This window comes from Borostomias antarcticus (assembly GCF_949987555.1).
Source record: "Borostomias antarcticus genome assembly, chromosome: 16".
Lineage (NCBI taxonomy): Eukaryota > Metazoa > Chordata > Actinopteri > Stomiiformes > Stomiidae > Borostomias > Borostomias antarcticus.
The window spans coordinates 24,439,987-24,457,731 of NC_140249.1; the positions used below are offsets into that span (position 1 = coordinate 24,439,987).

Sequence of the window (17,745 nt, forward strand, 5' to 3'; positions counted from 1 at the left end):
TAGCCTACTACTAAAAGTCTTAAAAACTGTTTGACTGATATTAAATGTAATAAGAAGGCTATAAAAAGTAGGCTAGGCTATAGGAAGCAGGCTATAAAAAGTAGGCTAGGTTATAGGAAGCAGGCTATAAAAAGTATCACTGTGCAGCCTTATCACTGTCGACCATTTCCCTACACTGAAGAAATCACGTAAATCGCAGAAAACCTTCAAAGCAAACGTCAGTGTAGTCTAGCCTACTGGTTTGCTCGTTTTTCCACAATTCCGTCTTCCACATAGAGACACAGCCACTGATTGTGATTTTAAAAAGACCTAAACACAGAATTTAAGCATTTAATCCAAATAATGTTAACTTTAACAAGTCGTGACTGTGCCCCTTTAAATGAAACTTCATGGGATCTAGTCAGTTGTCATCTCCTGAAAATGCAGAACCAGGTCAGAACTTAGGCTTTTCTTCCCCACAGTTAAAGTTAGAATTGAGTTTCACCCCAGTTGTAGAAAAAAAACTAAAGCAAATAGCGTAGCTACGCATCCAGGCCATCATCCCCTTGAACATCCTGGCTATTAAATTGACTTGACTTCAAAACGTTAATTAAAGAAAAGGCCTGTTCCGCAGGTGGGAATCAGGGCAACATGATTTGTAGAAATATTAGTCACTCAATGGGATAGGCCTGTCTGTGTTCGGTCTGTATGGTTGACCGAGCAGAATAAACCCGAATAGAGTCAGACCGCCTGCCTGATTCATCTGGGTTGCGTTTCCCCAGCAGGGTCCGGGTTGGAGAAGTGAGAGATTTCAGAGGAGAGAGAGCAGCTATAGGTGGTCCGGGTTGGAGAAGTGAGAGAAAGTCAGAGGAGAGAGAGAGAGCAGCTATAGGTGGTCTGTGTGCGAAGCCTCGTGTGTTCAAACCCGATGCTGGTACAAATAATCTTCCAAATGATTGAAATATTGATCCCATCCCTGGAGAAGGAGGTCGATGAGTCGGGAAAGCCAATAAAGGTGAGAACGACATTCTTGCGCAATTTTAGCAGCCAACTTCCACAACGATCAGGTAAGTTACACCTGGAATAGACTAACTCTGATGCATTTCATTCAGATAAACGAAGAATTTGCGGCACTTTGTAATTAATAATGGACATACACACCAGAACCCACGCGTTTAGCAGCCTAATGTGTAAATGATTTGATATGCTGTCAAAACCAGCGTCGCTACTCGCCTGTTCCGAAACTAAATCTAGGAAGTAGCCTCCCTCCCTCCCCGAGCAGCCAGAAACATCCATACATCCGAAGAATAGCCCAGTGATCGACCTGCTATCATAACTTACACAAGGAGGAATGTTTCAGTTGTAAAAACAAGGCAAAAATATTTCTCTGGCGCTCTCATTTCTCTGTAATTGTCGTGAAATATCCCTAGAAATATGATATCCTGATCCTCACCTGGCTGTGACGTGGGCAGGTTATGTTGGGCTATCCATCCCCATTAGTCATTTCCACACATTCTCAAGCAAATGTTGTTCATTTAGCCTACATTCAACACTTAACTTGTATGATCTCATGCCACATGATTTATCATCATTTTCATCATCATCAAATTCTTACAAATTAGTTTTATAAGGAGGAAATTATTCTAGTCTACGATATTTCACAGCTCTCGGTTCATCAGCAATTCAGCGTCACCTTATCGGTGTTTCTGCACTTCTTTGTATAGTTTTGACAGTTTGAGCACCCAGTCTGATGCCTATAGCAATTGTTCAAGGCCTGGTTTTGAATTTGTCCTGGCCCAGATCAATGACATACAATAGATAGCCTACCTATAGAGGGTGTGTCTATAGAGGGTGTGTCTGCTTTCTGACTTCAACAAAAAGATGATCTGCTTTGGCCCAACACTTAAAACATCAGCCTAAAGCTCCTATGGAGACCAACTTCACCCATTCTATAACTTGTAGGCCTTACATAGCTATTCATAATAGGAGATTGACTAAATGTAAACACAGGCTAATGTTCTTGTGCCTGTCATGTAGACTTAGTCTTCAGCATCACTCCTGAATCTATATTTGTGTTAGGATTCCAGTTGAACCCTCCAGCATGTAGACGCAGCCTCTGTCTCTCCGGCATGTGATCCAGCCATGCGCCGACAACCCAATTAATGTGAGGTACTGGAGTGAGTCTTCCTGGAAACGCTGGAATGTTGAAACCACGAGGCCTCGATGAGCGAGCGACCTCTCCCTGATAATGGAGCCTCTGTCTGCTGGCGGAGGATGCTCTTCTAACCCCTAAAACCTGACACACACGCTCCCATCACCTTCCTTCCTGGATGACCTGGGTGGAAGGAATGGCGGCCATATTGAGGAGGGATGTGTTAGACGGCGTAGGAAAGGATCTGATCTGTCCCTCAGTACCATGGAGGTTATCGCTGAGCTCGTCCATGTGATGTCCACAAAACCTCCCTCAACCACTCGGCTCAGGTCGTGTCTCCTGGACGCTGCTGTGAATAGTGAGGACAGCTGGAGCCAACATCACAGCTCCCATCGTTTCCTTGACCTCTGTGACCTCTAAAGTTCAGGTCAGGAAATGTCAGAAAAAGATTGTAATTTACGACAATTCAAAGACGAAACATGTCCCTTAGCCAGTGGACAAGAACCCAATAGGAAACCTTTCAGCAGTCATTCTTGTATCATTAAGTTTTGAGTCAACCTAATCTATCAGAAACGTATACTGTAGGGAGGCTTATAGCAAACACATTCCAGGAAGTTGCTGGTTAAAACCAGGACAGAAACTAAGGCACTCCGTCTTCAAGTAAAAAATAATAATAATTTGAGCAAGGCAACTAGACAGACCAACTGATTGACTCGAGGTCTTCATCAGTCAGTCTGAAATATATAGCAGCTGTTGTGACATTTCACCCCATGGCTGAGCGCTTGTAGCGCTTGTATTTAGCCAGAGGGGGCGCTAGAGAGCAAGGGGCCCATACAGGCTTGTCACCGACCTGGAAGAGCGCCGGCAGGTTCAAGTCTACACACGCTTCACGCTGCATGCAGCATATTTGCCATTCTTGAGGCTTTGAGCAGGTAGCCCCACTGTGTGGCTCCCCACACGTGTGTGTGTTCAGGATCTTCAGTGAGGAAAAAGGCATTAGACATGATTAGTGGGTGGGATATTGGTGATTGGGTGATGGACGTTGGACTACTGTGTCATTGAGTGTGATGATGTTTAGAAACATACTGTTATGTACTATACTGTAGCACTATTAGCACAAGCGCTACATCCAGACAAATTGATTGATTGGCCACTGATTGAGTACAGTCTGTTACTCTGCAGTTAGGAAGACCAGACAAAAGATGTTTGTCACTCATGAGGATGATAGATGCATAGATACTAGCAATTTAAATTCCTCTGCTGTCTGTCTTTACAGCTGTTCCGAATTGAAATCTTGATCAATGGAAGGAAGCACTTTGTCCTGAGAAGACACAGTGAATTTCATAACCTCCACAGAAAGGTACGACAACGATGTATACAACTAATACCTACCCACAGGATCTATACAACTAATACCTACCCACAGCATGTATACAACTAATACCTACCCACAGGATGTATACAACTAATACCTACCCACAGCATGTATACAACTAATACCTACCCACAGGATGTATACAACTAATACCTACCCACAGCATGTATACAACTAATACCTACCCACAGCATGTATACAACTAATTCCTACCCACAGCATGTATACAACTAATACCTACCCACAGCATGTATACAACTAATACCTACCCACAGCATCTATACAACTAATACCTACCCACAGCATCTATACAACTAATACCTACCCACAGCATCTATACAACTAATACCTACCCACAGCATCTATACAACTAATACCTACCCACAGCATCTATACAACTAATACCTACCCACAGCATTGGGCTGCTGAGCACATTTTAAGTAAATCTTCAGATTTAAAAACAATATTATAAGCAAACATTTTAAAAACAGTGTGTGTATTAACCTCTGTATGATGTAGTTTTGATATATCCTGTGTTCTCTCCAGCTGAGGAAGATTGCTGTGACACCAGACTTCCCCAGCAAGAGAAACCCTCACCTAAGAACCAAACCACTGGAGCAGAGACAGCAGGAGCTGGAAGAATACATCCAGGTGTTGAGCATGTTTACAGAACATATTCAGGAGCTGGAAGAATACATCCAGGTGTTGAGCATGTTAACAGAACATATTCAGGAGCTGGAAGAATACATCCAGGTGTTGAGCATGTTTACAGAACATATTCAGGAGCTGGAAGAATACATCCAGGTGTTGAGCATGTTTACAGAACATATTCAGGAGCTGGAAGAATACATCCAGGTGTTGAGCATGTTTACAGAACATATTCAGGAGCTGGAAGAATACATCCAGGTGTTGAGCATGTTTACAGAACATATTCAGGAGCTGGAAGAATACATCCAGGTGTTGAGCATGTTTACAGAACATATTCAGGAGCTGGAAGAATACATCCAGGTGTTGAGCATGTTTACAGAACATATTCAGGAGCTGGAAGAATACATCCAGGTGTTGAGCATGTTTACTGAACATATTCAGGAGCTGGAAGAATACATCCAGGTGTTGAGCATGTTTACAGAACATATTCAGGAGCTGGAAGAATACATCCAGGTGTTGAGCATGTTTACAGAACATATTCAGGAGCTGGAAGAATACATCCAGGTGTTGAGCATGTTTACAGAACATATTCAGGAGCTGGAAGAATACATCCAGGTGTTGAGCATGTTTACTGAACATATTCAGGAGCTGGAAGAATACATCCAGGTGTTGAGCATGTTTACAGAACATATTCAGGAGCTGGAAGAATACATCCAGGTGTTGAGCATGTTTACAGAACATATTCAGGAGCTGGAAGAATACATCCAGGTGTTGAGCATGTTTACAGAACATATTCAGGAGCTGGAAGAATACATCCAGGTGTTGAGCATGTTTACTGAACATATTCAGGAGCTGGAAGAATACATCCAGGTGTTGAGCATGTTTACAGAACATATTCAGGAGCTGGAAGAATACATCCAGGTGTTGAGCATGTTTACAGAACATATTCAGGAGCTGGAAGAATACATCCAGGTGTTGAGCATGTTTACAGAACATATTCAGGAGCTGGAAGAATACATCCAGGTGTTGAGCATGTTTACAGAACATATTCAGGAGCTGGAAGAATACATCCAGGTGTGGAGCATGTTTACTGAACATATTCAGGAGCTGGAAGAATACATCCAGGTGTTGAGCATGTTTACAGAACATATTCAGGAGCTGGAAGAATACATCCAGGTGTGGAGCATGTTTACAGAACATATTCACTCAGCTGGGGCTGTGAATAGTGCACACCTCGCCCGTTTAAGGAGTAGTAAAGGGGAAAATCATGTTTCGCCCTGTTTTAAGGTTACTTATGATCACATACAATGGTTCAGATCAAAACGTTGACAAAACTAGCACTTTTGAGAAAGTCTGATAATTGCTCTACCACCGTTTTGGTCATACAATACACATACACTACGCTACTGTATTTGAGTATAGTAAATTCTAGGCTTTACTACGAATGTCCTCTATCCATTTTTGTCAGGAAAAGTTGATGTTATCTGAAACAATGACACATTGAGGTAAAACTCTACTATATCCTTCACAAGGGACTGAAGGTTGTTGTTGTTTTTACAGTAAATGTAATATTGTTGATGGATTCATCCATGTCCTGGTAATTCTAACCCTAGTATTCACAATGGTGTTTCTCTGAGGATGAAACCTGTTTAACCTGTACTTTTTACAGTACATTGCATCCACTGAATGGGGAGTTTGATAATGGAGCCTGTTTATAATGAAGGATACTGTGTCTGTTTATAATGAAGGATATTGTGTCTGTCCTTAGTGAGCTGAGCTGTTTGTCCCAATACTGCCCCCCCCCCCCCCTCTCTGTAGGAGATCCTCTATCAAAATGAAGAGGTCCCTCAAATCTTACTGGACTTTCTTAATATTAAACACTTCCCTTCAGGGACCAAGACCAGCAGCCTTGAGTATGTAATACGCATGTCTTCCTCCATTAGGATGGTCCTGACTATAAAACAGTTTATATTATCAGATAAAACCATTTCCTCGTTATATCAGTACAGGATTTTCACCATCTCTACTGTCCAGGATGCTAATTTAAAGGTGCAGTACACAGTTTGGCTCAGAAGAACTTTTTGTTATATTTTTTTGCAATTCTAATTACTTCCCGACAGCAATCAATAAATATAGTGATCTGACAGTAAAATGAAATATATCCGTAATCTGTGGAAGTCGCAGGACTGTAATAAGTGCGTCCAATCAGTTTGAGTTGCCAACTTGAAGTGATTGTATGGCTTACCTGCCTGTCAACCTACCGACCTGCCTAGCGAGTGATTGGATGACTCACCTGCCTGTCAACCTTCCTACCTGCCTAGCGAGTGATTGGATGGCTCACCTGCCTGTCAACCTTCCTACCTGCCTAGCGAGGGTCATTTGTTTCCCCCAGATTGGAGGAGGGGCTTGGAGGCCTGAAAGGAGGGGCAGGATTTTGTAAAAAATTTTCAAAATCATTCACATTTTTTACTAACAGGAAATCCCAAACAGCGTACTGCACCTTTAATCTGTGAATGCCTTCAGCATGATTTGAGCCTAGTTAGGAGATACTGTAAGTGATGTAATACACTGCTGCTTTTCTCATTACAGATCACTTGATGATATGAATCCTTGGAGACACGGGTAGGTCAGCTGACCGTGCACATTTAGTTCCCTTCAGGAAGCTACCGTTGACCCTAACCCTGACCCACTAACCCTGACCCCCTAACCCTGACCCACTAACCCTGACCCCCTAACCCTGACCCACTAACCCTGACCCCCTAACCCTAATCCTGATTCATCTGTGCGCTTTGGATGTTGGCATGTTGACAGGAGGGACTCCCTAATAAATGTAAAAGTATTCAGCAGTGGCCCACTAAATATAGGCCTATCATTATCACTCATAATAACACAGGATTTATCAGTGTTTGTGTTCAGCAACATATCTAGGGTAAAGAACCAGGTTAATTGGCTACATGTCAAAGTTATGCACAAAGTTCTTGATATTTTTCGTACTGAACCAAACCTGATATAGTGCTAGTTTGGTTAAATACAGTTTTCACTGCAGAACTTTTTAATTTCCCCAAGTACACGTCATTGCGTCTGCCTCTAGCTCCATCTGGTGGACACAACTGGAACCTCAACATATTCTGCCCATTCTAGGCTAGTGCTGCTAGTTCACATGAGATTTTCTTTGAGAACTATCCACAGGTAAGATGGCTGCCAGAGTGTTCCATTCATACCTTCATAGGTCATGTTTTCACAAATGGGAACATCAAAATATGCATTACTGCCAACTATACGTAGTGTCTGTATACTTTATTCCACTAAGTAAAAACTCAGACATAGTCAAGATTGTATGCTTTTTTTATTTGTCACTTATTAACCATATTAATTCCTAATATAAGATTTCTTTCAATTATTTCTATAAAGTGAAGTAAAGGAGAGGCTGAACTGATAGTGTGTGTTTCTCTGTGATCTCTCCAGAAGTCAGCTGCATCACCAGCGTGTGATGGGATTCTGCAGGGACCCTTATCTGGCAGGTGCTGTGTCAGGTATGGCAGGTGCTTTAAGGGACCGTTATCTGGCAGGTGCTTTAAGGGTCCCTTATCTGGCAGGTGCTGCGTCAGGTATGGCAGGCGCTTTAAGGGACCCCTATCTGGCAGGTGCTGTGTCAGGTATGGCAGGCGCTTTATCATGAAGCGGTCAAAGCCATTGGCCTTTTGATTTTCAAGTAGTTTTCCTTTGAATCGACTCCTAAAGGTCCTGTCACACTTAGTTGCTTTTAGAAACCGTTTGCGTGCTGCTGGCTCCTAGCGTGTGGTCTGTGTGTAGCTGGCTCCTAGCGTGTGGTCTGTGTGTAGCTGGCTCCTAGCGTGTGGTCTGTGTGTAGCTGGCTCCTAGCGTGTGGTCTGTGTGTAGCTGGCTCCTAGCGTGTGGTCTGTGTGTAGCTGGCTCCTAGCGTGTGGTCTGTGTGTAGCTGGCTCCTAGCGTGTGGTCTGTGTGTAGCTGGCTCCTAGCGTGTGGTCTGTGTGTAGCTAGCATGGCTCCTAGCGTGTGGTCTGTGTGTAGCTAGCATGGCTCCTAGCGTGTGGTCTGTGTGTCGCTGGCTCCTAGCGTGTGGTCTGTGTGTCGCTGGCTCCTAGCGTGTGGTCTGTGTGTAGCTAGCTCCTAGCGTGTGGTCTGTGTGTAGCTGGCTCCTAGCATGGCTCCTAGCGTGTGGTCTGTGTGTAGCTGGCTCCTAGCGTGTGGTCTGTGTGTAGCTGGCTCCTAGCGTGTGGTCTGTGTGTAGCTGGCTCCTAGCGTGTGGTCTGTGTGTAGCTGGCTCCTAGCGTGTGGTCTGTGTGTAGCTAGCATGGCTCCTAGCGTGTGGTCTGTGTGTAGCTAGCATGGCTCCTAGCGTGTGGTCTGTGTGTAGCTAGCATGGCTCCTAGCGTGTGGTCTGTGTGTAGCTGGCTCCTAGCGTGTGGTCTGTGTGTAGCTGGCTCCTAGCGTGTGGTCTGTGTGTAGCTGGCATGGCTCCTAGCGTGTGGTCTGTGTGTAGCTAGCATGGCTCCTAGCGTGTGGTCTGTGTGTAGCTGGCTCCTAGCGTGTGGTCTGTGTGTAGCTGGCATGGCTCCTAGCGTGTGGTCTGTGTGTAGCTAGCATGGCTCCTAGCGTGTGGTCTGTGTGTAGCTGGCTCCTAGCGTGTGGTCTGTGTGTAGCTGGCATGGCTCCTAGCGTGTGGTCTGTGTGTAGCTAGCATGGCTCCTAGCGTGTGGTCTGTGTGTAGCTAGCTCCTAGCGTGTGGTCTGTGTGTAGCTAGCATGGCTCCTAGCGTGTGGTCTGTGTGTAGCTAGCATGGCTCCTAGCGTGTGGTCTGTGTGTAGCTAGCATGGCTCCTAGCGTGTGGTCTGTGTGTAGCTGGCTCCTAGCGTGCGGTCTGTGTGTAGCTGGCTCCTAGCGTGTGGTCTGTGTATAGCTGGCTCCTAGCGTGTGGTCTGTGTGTAGCTGGCTCCTAGCGTGTGGTCTGTGTGTAGCTAGCATGGCTCCTAGTGTGGTCTGTGTGTAGCTAGCATGGCAGCTCAACTGCTGGCTCCTAGTGTGTGGTCTGTGTGTAGCTGGCTCCTAGCGTGTGGTCTGTGTGTAGCTAGCTCCTAGCGTGTGGTCTGTGTGTAGCTGGCTCCTAGCGTGTGGTCTGTGTGTAGCTGGCTCCTAGCGTGTGGTCTGTGTGTAGCTGGCTCCTAGCGTGTGGTCTGTGTGTAGCTAGCATGGCTCCTAGCGTGTGGTCTGTGTGTAGCTAGCATGGCTCCTAGCGTGTGATCTGTGTGTAGCTAGCATGGCTCCTAGCGTGTGGTCTGTGTGTAGCTAGTATGGCTCCTAGCGTGTGGTCTGTGTGTAGCTGGCTCCTAGCGTGTGGTCTGTGTGTAGCTGGCTCCTAGCGTGTGGTCTGTGTGTAGCTGGCTCCTAGCGTGTGGTCTGTGTGTAGCTGGCTCCTAGCGTGTGGTCTGTGTGTAGCTAGCTCCTAGCGTGTGGTCTGTGTGTAGCTGGCTCCTAGCGTGTGGTCTGTGTGTAGCTAGCATGGCTCCTAGCATGTGGTCTGTGTGTAGCTAGCATGGCTCCTAGCGTGTGGTCTGTGTGTAGCTAGTATGGCTCCTAGCGTGTGGTCTGTGTGTAGCTGGCTCCTAGCGTGTGTTCTGTGTGTAGCTGGCTCCTAGCGTGTGGTCTGTGTGTAGCTGGCTCCTAGCGTGTGGTCTGTGTGTAGCTGGCTCCTAGCGTGTGGTCTGTGTGTAGCTAGCATGGCTCCTAGCGTGTGGTCTGTGTGTAGCTGGCTCCTAGCGTGTGGTCTGTGTGTAGCTGGCTCCTAGCGTGTGGTCTGTGTGTAGCTAGCATGGCTCCTAGCGTGTGGTCTGTGTGTAGCTGGCTCCTAGCGTGTGGTCTGTGTGCTGCTGGCTCCTAGCGTGTGGTCTGTGTGTAGCTGGCTCCTAGCGCGTGGTCTGTGTGTAGCTGGCTCCTAGCGTGTGGTCTGTGTGTAGCTAGCATGGCTCCTAGCGTGTGGTCTGTGTGTAGCTAGGATGGCTCCTAGCGTGTGGTCTGTGTGTAGCTAGCATGGCTCCTAGCGTGTGGTCTGTGTGTAGCTGGCTCCTAGCGTGTGGTCTGTGTGTAGCTAGCATGGCTCCTAGCGTGTGGTCTGTGTGTAGCTGGCTCCTAGCGTGTGGTCTGTGTGTAGCTGGCTCCTAGCGTGTGGTCTGTGTGTAGCTGGCTCCTAGCGTGTGGTCTGTGTGTAGCTGGCTCCTAGCGTGTGGTCTGTGTGTAGCTAGCTCCTAGCGTGTGGTCTGTGTGTAGCTGGCTCCTAGCGTGTGGTCTGTGTGCTGCTGGCTCCTAGCGTGTGGTCTGTGTGTAGCTGGCTCCTAGCGTGTGGTCTGTGTGTAGCTGGCTCCTAGCGTGTGGTCTGTGTGTAGCTAGCATGGCTCCTAGCGTGTGGTCTGTGTGTAGCTAGCATGGCTCCTAGCGTGTGGTCTGTGTGTAGCTGGCTCCTAGCGTGTGGTCTGTGTGTAGCTAGCATGGCTCCTAGCGTGTGGTCTGTGTGTAGCTGGCTCCTAGCGTGTGGTCTGTGTGTAGCTGGCTCCTAGCGTGTGGTCTGTGTGTAGCTGGCTCCTAGCGTGTGGTCTGTGTGTAGCTGGCTCCTAGCGTGTGGTCTGTGTGTAGCTGGCTCCTAGCGTGTGGTCTGTGTGTAGCTAGCTCCTAGCGTGTGGTCTGTGTGTAGCTAGCATGGCTCCTAGCGTGTGGTCTGTGTGTAGCTAGCATGGCTCCTAGCGTGTGGTCTGTGTGTAGCTAGCATGGCTCCTAGCGTGTGGTCTGTGTGTAGCTGGCTCCTAGCGTGTGGTCTGTGTGCTGCTGGCTCCTAGCGTGTGGTCTGTGTGTAGCTAGCATAGCTCCTAGCGTGTGGTCTGTGTGTAGCTAGCATGGCTCCTAGCGTGTGGTCTGTGTGTAGCTAGCATGGCAGCTCAACTCAAACCACAGCTTCCAGAACAGGATGTTAGTCCTGTCCAGGGTGAGGTTTTGTGTTTGCACTGCACTTTGCCTTCAGCACTAGATTATGCTCTTAGTCACTTGTTTTAGAGGGAAGATGCACTTGTGAGTTCTGCCAAGTAGTAGTACGTTGGCTCTTCCTACGTTAAATGCAATTATTGTTAGTCACTTTGGATTAAAGCGTCTGCTAAATGACTGTAATGTAATGTGTTTAATGCGTCTATTAAACCGGTCACTTTTCTCCTCAGCAGAACTGCCTGACATCGTTGCGGACGGCGTCCTCCAGGGCTTGTACCACAGGGACACCCGGGTCAGCTTCATGGCCGGCACCAAGACCAGCCCAGTAGACCCGCCCAGTCCAGTAGACCCGGTACCAGCCCAGTCCAGTAGACCCACCCGGGCCAGCCCTGGTACCAGCCCAGTCCAGTAGACCCACCCGGGCTGTCCCCAGTACCGACCTTCCAAGCCCAGCCCAGTAGACCCACCCGGGCTGTCCCCGGTACCAGGTTCTTCCGTCGCTCAACGAGGGAGCAGCTTAGCGACGCAAACACAATTCCCCAGGACTCCGCCTGCATCTGCCCAAACCAGCTGACTAGAAAAGTGCTTCCATATTTAGACTTTGCTGAGAATCAGATGTGTTGTCTGAGTCGGCCACAAACCTGACCTGCGTCTGGTACCTGGAGGTTTGAAATGTTAGATTTTCAGATTTGGACTCGATGGTCGGTTGAAACACCGCCCACCTGTGCCATCACACTGCTGGCGTTTCAGTGGCGTCTTACTAAAGCGCTGATTGTGGTCGCAGGTGATGTCAGATGATCCGAAATCAAGGCCCGGGTCAGCGTGTTTAAATCCTCACCCCTTTCTTCCCCCTGTGAGATTCTCATGTATCAGCTGGACGGGTGAAAGCGATGTTCCTCCACACAGAAGCCGTAACCTGACCTGTCATGTGAGCTCATTGCTTTTCTAAGGAATGAAGTTTGCCTTTTTCAGGATTCAAATGAGGTCAGATGATGCCTGAGGCAGGAACACAATCTCAGGTTAGATGCAGCTTTGTTCTCCCCAGGGCGCCGTCCTGTAGCTGTGTCACCGTCTATTATAGGATTGATCTGTCTGTCTCTGCCTACTAGAACATGTTATGGTTTTAAGTCATGTGCTTGGTGTCTGATTTCCTTATAAGCAAATGTATTTCTTCTTAGCAGGGATATGGTCGTTGTTTTACTGTGTATTGTTGATGGGTTATAGGTATTTCCTTGTAGGCCAATGTTCCCACTGACCGCCCAAACCTTCCCACTGACCACCCAAACCTTCCCACCGACCGCCCAACCGTTCCCACTCTGTCTATTTTTTTTAACCTTTTCTACACAATGTAAAATATATTTTATACTTTTGCATCCAGGTGACTAACTATATTGTGTGCAGTGAGGTTCTCACCTGTCACACCTGGTCAACTCATCAGTTACTCTCCAGTCAAGAGCACAAATATTTCTACATTTTACTGTGTGACACTGGTAGACTTGACGTTACAGTAGATTTTTGCTTTGCTTTTGCTGAATGGTTCAAAAACACAAAATGGGTTGAATTTGTAGCCGACAATGAAACATGTTGCCTTGTACAGTACAATATTAAACACCTGTATCTTAGATAAAATGAGTCAAATGTTGATTGAAGTACCAATATGGACCCCAGTTTGGATAAATCAGTTGTCTGATAATGAAGTGTGCTTTCGTTCTTTGCAAGATTGGACTTGGATATTTATATCCCAACTAGCAACTACCAAGTGTAAGCTTGGTGTGCTCCTGGTCCTTCTCTGAAAATACAGACTGAATTTACAAAATGAGAATATTGTCCACACCACAATAACAAAAAGTGGAACCTTTAATGGAGATCCGTTACAAAATAAGCAGATAACAGCTGAATGACCGGTGGAATGGCTGAATGGGAATGGACCCGAGTGCCGTCCTGTTGTCTCATCAGGCAATGATACCGCCTCCTCTACCGCTGGACCCCTCCTCAGAGGCCCCGCCCCCTCAGAGGCCCCGCCCCCTTCGAGGCCCCACCCCCCCAGAGGCCCCACCCCCCCAGAGGCCCCACCCCCTCAGAACCACAGGGCTCATGGAGAAAAAGACAGAAATTATACAAAAGCTCTGCTTCACTGCCACAGCTCCGCCCCCCAGTCCTGCTCCTCCTCATGACCCAGTCGAGCGCTACTCTTTGGCGATGGCGAACGGCTTGTCCACTGGTATTGTGCCGGAGTCGTGGATGACCACGTCCTTCAGGGGTTTGTCACGCCCATCTGTCTTGGTTTGCTCGATCTTCCTCACCACATCCTGCGGAGGAGAGGTAGGGCAGGGTGAGAACCGTTCTATTAATACATCCAGGGTGAGAACCGTTCTATTAATACATCCAGGGTGAGAACCCACGCTGGAGAGCTTTTCAGAGTTGTGACGACACAGCAGAATCACCTTGTGATGTCATGTCAGAACTTGCTACACACAAAATATAGCAAAGACTACACCCGGAAGGTTCCAGAAAGATTACCCAGAAAACGTACAAAATAAGTGTATTTTGGTGAAAAAGAAAGAAGAAGAAAGCAAGGGACAAAAAATAATCTAGCAACCAATTACACAGCGAATAGCTACACTAGAAAAAAAACTAAAGTGGTTTATTGGATCAAAAAACATTCACACTTCAAAACGTTCATAACCACCATGTGTCTAACGTGTGTGTGTGTGAGTGTGGGCAGGACACTCACCATGCCCTCTAAGATTTTGCCGAACACCACGTGTTTGCCGTCCAGCCAGGGCGTCTGGATGGTGGTGATGAAGAACTGCGACCCGTTGGTGTCCTTGCCTGCGTTGGCCATGCTGAGCCAGCCAGGACCGTAATGCTGCAGCTTGAAGTTCTCGTCAGGGAAGCGGTCCCCATAGATGCTCTTACCTGCAATACAAGGGCAGCGTCAAACGCAGGGTACTAATACAGTAATAATGTTACGGTTGTTGTCACTATAATAAATTCCATGTTATGGAGCAGCCTAGGCTATGGGCAGTAATAGTGCCTTTAGGGTGTAGATTTCTGGTTGTGGGTCAGAGAGTAATGTAACCTGACTGGTTGGCAAGATGACAATTTTAGATAACATGTAGTTGCTGCAGTTATTGCTGTGCCAAAAAAGTTTTCACTGTATAAAAATATGATAAAAATGATATTTAAAGCATGGATGGGCCAGTGTGGTTTCAGCTGTAGTGTTCAGCACACTGCTGCTAATACTAGGCTGTAATTCTGTCTGTAACGCAGTCTATTAGCTTTACAGCACTAACAGACGACAGTCTCTCTCAGAGTAGGATAGACATGGCTTGTGTGTGGAGCAGCGAACTGTCAGATCGTGGTTTTAGAGCAACTGTGTCTTCTTCTTCTTCTTCTTCTTCTTCTAAGTGTGGAGAGTCAGTGTTGAACTTACCTCCAGTGCCGTCTCCTTGGGTGAAGTCGCCACCCTGGATCATGAAATCCTTGATGACTCTGTGGAATTTGCTGCCCTTGTAGCCAAATCCTTTCTGTTTAAATGAGAGATACATGCATAAAAAGTCAGTTAAACGTTGAGTGATTTCAGTGGCCGAGTCTTCATTTATATTAGCAAGCTTTATAACACCTTACTCCTTTAAATGTTGTATAAAGTCTGCTGATATGGTGCTCACTTTGTAAACAGTGGACCGGGCCAGCCAGGATAAACCAACATGCAATCACATCTGAGGGCACCCTGACACAACGAATCCTAGAGATTTAACCAAGTACATTTGCTGATACCAGTAAATAATATTGACAGAATTAAATAACAGTGAGACATCATTGCCAAATAAGACTTGACATTTCAAAATAAATCATTTCTGGGGGCATAACCTTTAACCTCCTACTGTTTCCATCACGATGACTACAGGACAGTAGCATAAACCATTGGGATTGGAGTGACACTTACCTCTCCAGTACCCAATTTAATGAAGTTGTCAGCTGTCTTGGGAACAGTTTTCCCAAACAAACCAATGACAATTCGTCCAACATCTTCATCCCCAATTCGGATATCAAAGTAGACCTGTGGAGTAAAATTCACATTAGCGTAATGTAACCATGTGTTACTATTATGACTACGTGATATTCAAGATTATAAATGACCCGCAAACACAAAAAGCAGACTTGAATATACAGTAAAGGAGGCGACATCATAGATATATTATAGATTATAGATTAGGATGTGGACGCAGAGATGTCTATTGATTATAAAGGCCGTTTTCTCAGCTAGTCAAGTTTGCCAACTACATGAAAATTCTTTCAGTTGTACATTATATTGGACCAATAAAACGCACTGAACACATTTTTCTACTATTGCACTTTGGCTTTAGAGTATGCTTTTAGTCACTCGTTTAGAAAGGAGATGCACTTGTGAGTTGTGTCCAGTAGTAGTAACGTTAAACTGACGACCTACGTTGAATACAATGTTTCTAAGTCGCTTTGGATAAAGGTGCTAAATGACTAAAGTGATGATCTATCAGTATAGTAGTAACAAAGCCACACGACTTGGCAGGTCACTTAGCTGCCATCATACAGAATGAAAAGCAGGCCTCTCGTCTGCACTGTGTCGACGTGGCCATTAGAGCCCTGCTAGAGAGCACATCCAACACCAACCTGCTGAACACACACATCCTAACACCAACCTGCTGAAACACCCAGGGCCGCAGGCTAAGGGCCACATATAGGGACCTCACTGTGCGTGTGCGGGGAAACATGCCACTTCTCATTCATCTATAGAGTTTAATCACGATTGTGCTGCAACAGCGAATTTACTGACTTTTTTTTGTGCGTCGGGCCACACTAGGGTTGGCCGGTGAAATTAGCTTGCCGGCTAATTCTCCAGATATATGGTTCGAGTTCCGTGCAAATCATGTGAACTAATACCCTTCAGATCCATAGGACGTGTAGGTTGATTATTTAGTAGGACAGTCAAGGATGGCTGGTCGAAACATAGCGTTGTGGGCATAAATCGATATTTGAGTTGGTTTGTTGGTTTCAAGAGGACCGTCGAGTCGCACCCAAGCCCAGTTTAGTGGCCTAACAGCTGCTCACAGGGTTATTTAGACTCTGCTTACCTTGGCTGTGACTTTAGGGCCCTTCTTCTTCACGTCGGCGTCTGATCCGCTCGGAAACAGAAGAAATATCACCGATCCCACTATGACTGTGAGGGCCACTAGAAACTTCATCCTCCTCTCGCAGATACGAACCATGAACGGGTGGAAATGCAGCCGTGGCGGCCTATATGTGCCGGGAGAGAGTGGATATCCGGGGTGGAGACAGCAGCGGCCTGCTCTCTGCGGTTAGCCCCGCCCCGCCCAGCCTGAACCGGCAGGGACAGTCGATATATCACTTACGCCCTAACGTATTTTGATTGGCTTACCTTATAAGGGGCGTTATCATCTCCACGCATCTCATTTTTATTGGCTTAAACCGCTTCAAAACTTGGGTGACTTCAATCTGTTAGACGGTGTACGCGGGTTGAAGAACACGTTTTCTCTGTGTTATCCAATCAGGGTGTTACAACTCATCATTTCCGATTTAATAAACGTTTTGTCGGGGCTGAAATGACCCCTTATTATATCCCAACATGTGAAGCCAGGGTGGGTCGAGCGAGTCATTTTTGGGGATCAAAAACAACAATAAATGACACATTTCAACTAATTTTCTGGTAAAATCTATGGAATAACACCCTGAATTCTCTAAATCAAATGTATAGTCAGGATGGCCGAGCGGTCTAAGGCGCTGCGTTCAGGTCGCAGTCTCCTCTGGAGGCGTGGGTTCGAATCCCACTTCTGACATCCCTTTTCCAATCCCTCTTCTGACATCTGAGGAAACCCAAAACGAAAAACAACTCTGTATGGTTATATAACGCACCCCAGGAGTGGGGCTGTGCTGCAGATTATAATGCCCGTATCAAAACTGGGAAATGTTTTTTAAAAAGTGTACACCGGACAACGGTTGTAATTTCTTGGTCTCAACAGCTTCTTATGAATTTATTGGCATTAAACGTGTAGTTTAGGTATGTTGCTTCTCCTTTTGTGTCTCTCTCAATCATCTCAACCATATTCATATTCATCAACACATCCACACTGAATAAACCATTCATCTATACAATATAGGCTCCTTGCCTGCCTGGGCTAGTCTTAATGACTAAATAAAGTGAAACGAAACGTGCTTCTACTAAACACAGGTAGTAGCACCTAGTAGCACCTCACGAATCCCATTATGAGGCCAGATAGTAGCTGTAGAACTGAAAACTGTAGTTTCATTGTCATTAGCAGGGCTCAGTGAGTAGTTGGCGATTCTAAACTTAACAGAACCACTTTTATTGCACAGTTTGGTTGTGATGCAACGTATACCCAGCACACCAAAACGCACAAAACCTCCACGCATGGCAAGCACCCTCAAGGGCCTCTGTTAGATAGTGAATGTTTCGTTCATGTACTTTTGGCTAGACAGGAGATGGCTTTGTATCATTTTTGCAATAAAATAACCAAGATCTGAGCAGATGTGCACCCTTTTGTTTGAATATGTTACATTGTGT

At 46.2% G+C, this 17,745-nt stretch overlaps 2 protein-coding genes across 2 annotated transcripts; one reads left to right on the forward strand and one right to left on the reverse strand.

The window, feature by feature from the left end:
• Nucleotides 1-907: 907 nt before the first annotated feature.
• snx22 (sorting nexin 22) lies at nt 908-11,574 on the forward strand (the record flags this gene model as incomplete). Its single annotated transcript, XM_084451436.1, has 6 exons — nt 908-994; nt 3,408-3,491; nt 4,053-4,157; nt 5,973-6,067; nt 7,620-7,687; nt 11,396-11,574. 6 exons carry the CDS (start codon nt 908-910, stop codon nt 11,572-11,574), a joined length of 618 nt encoding a protein of 205 aa, XP_084307562.1.
• Nucleotides 11,575-13,234: 1,660 nt separating this feature from the next.
• On the reverse strand, nt 13,235-16,455 carry ppib (peptidylprolyl isomerase B (cyclophilin B)). The gene is made up of 5 exons (XM_084450611.1): nt 16,277-16,455; nt 15,112-15,225; nt 14,599-14,692; nt 13,897-14,081; nt 13,235-13,471 (listed from the first exon to the last, which is right to left on the reverse strand). Exons 1-5 carry the CDS (start codon nt 16,409-16,411, stop codon nt 13,349-13,351), a joined length of 651 nt encoding a protein of 216 aa, XP_084306737.1. The 5' UTR covers nt 16,412-16,455; the 3' UTR covers nt 13,235-13,348.
• Between the last annotated feature and the right edge of the window lie 1,290 nt (nt 16,456-17,745).

What these genes read in the sequence shown, in the direction of transcription:
- ppib (XM_084450611.1), bottom strand. Translation starts at nt 16,411, where the DNA reads ATGGTTCGTATCTGCGAGAGGAGGATGAAGTTTCTAGTGGCCCTCACA. An exon ending in TTAAATTGGGTACTGGAGAG is followed by an intron (nt 14,693 to 15,111) that starts GTAAGTGTCACT and finishes TCATTTAAACAG; the next exon opens with AAAGGATTTGGCTACAAGGG. An exon ending in GCAAAATCTTAGAGGGCATG is followed by an intron (nt 13,472 to 13,896) that starts GTGAGTGTCCTG and finishes TCTCCTCCGCAG; the next exon opens with GATGTGGTGAGGAAGATCGA.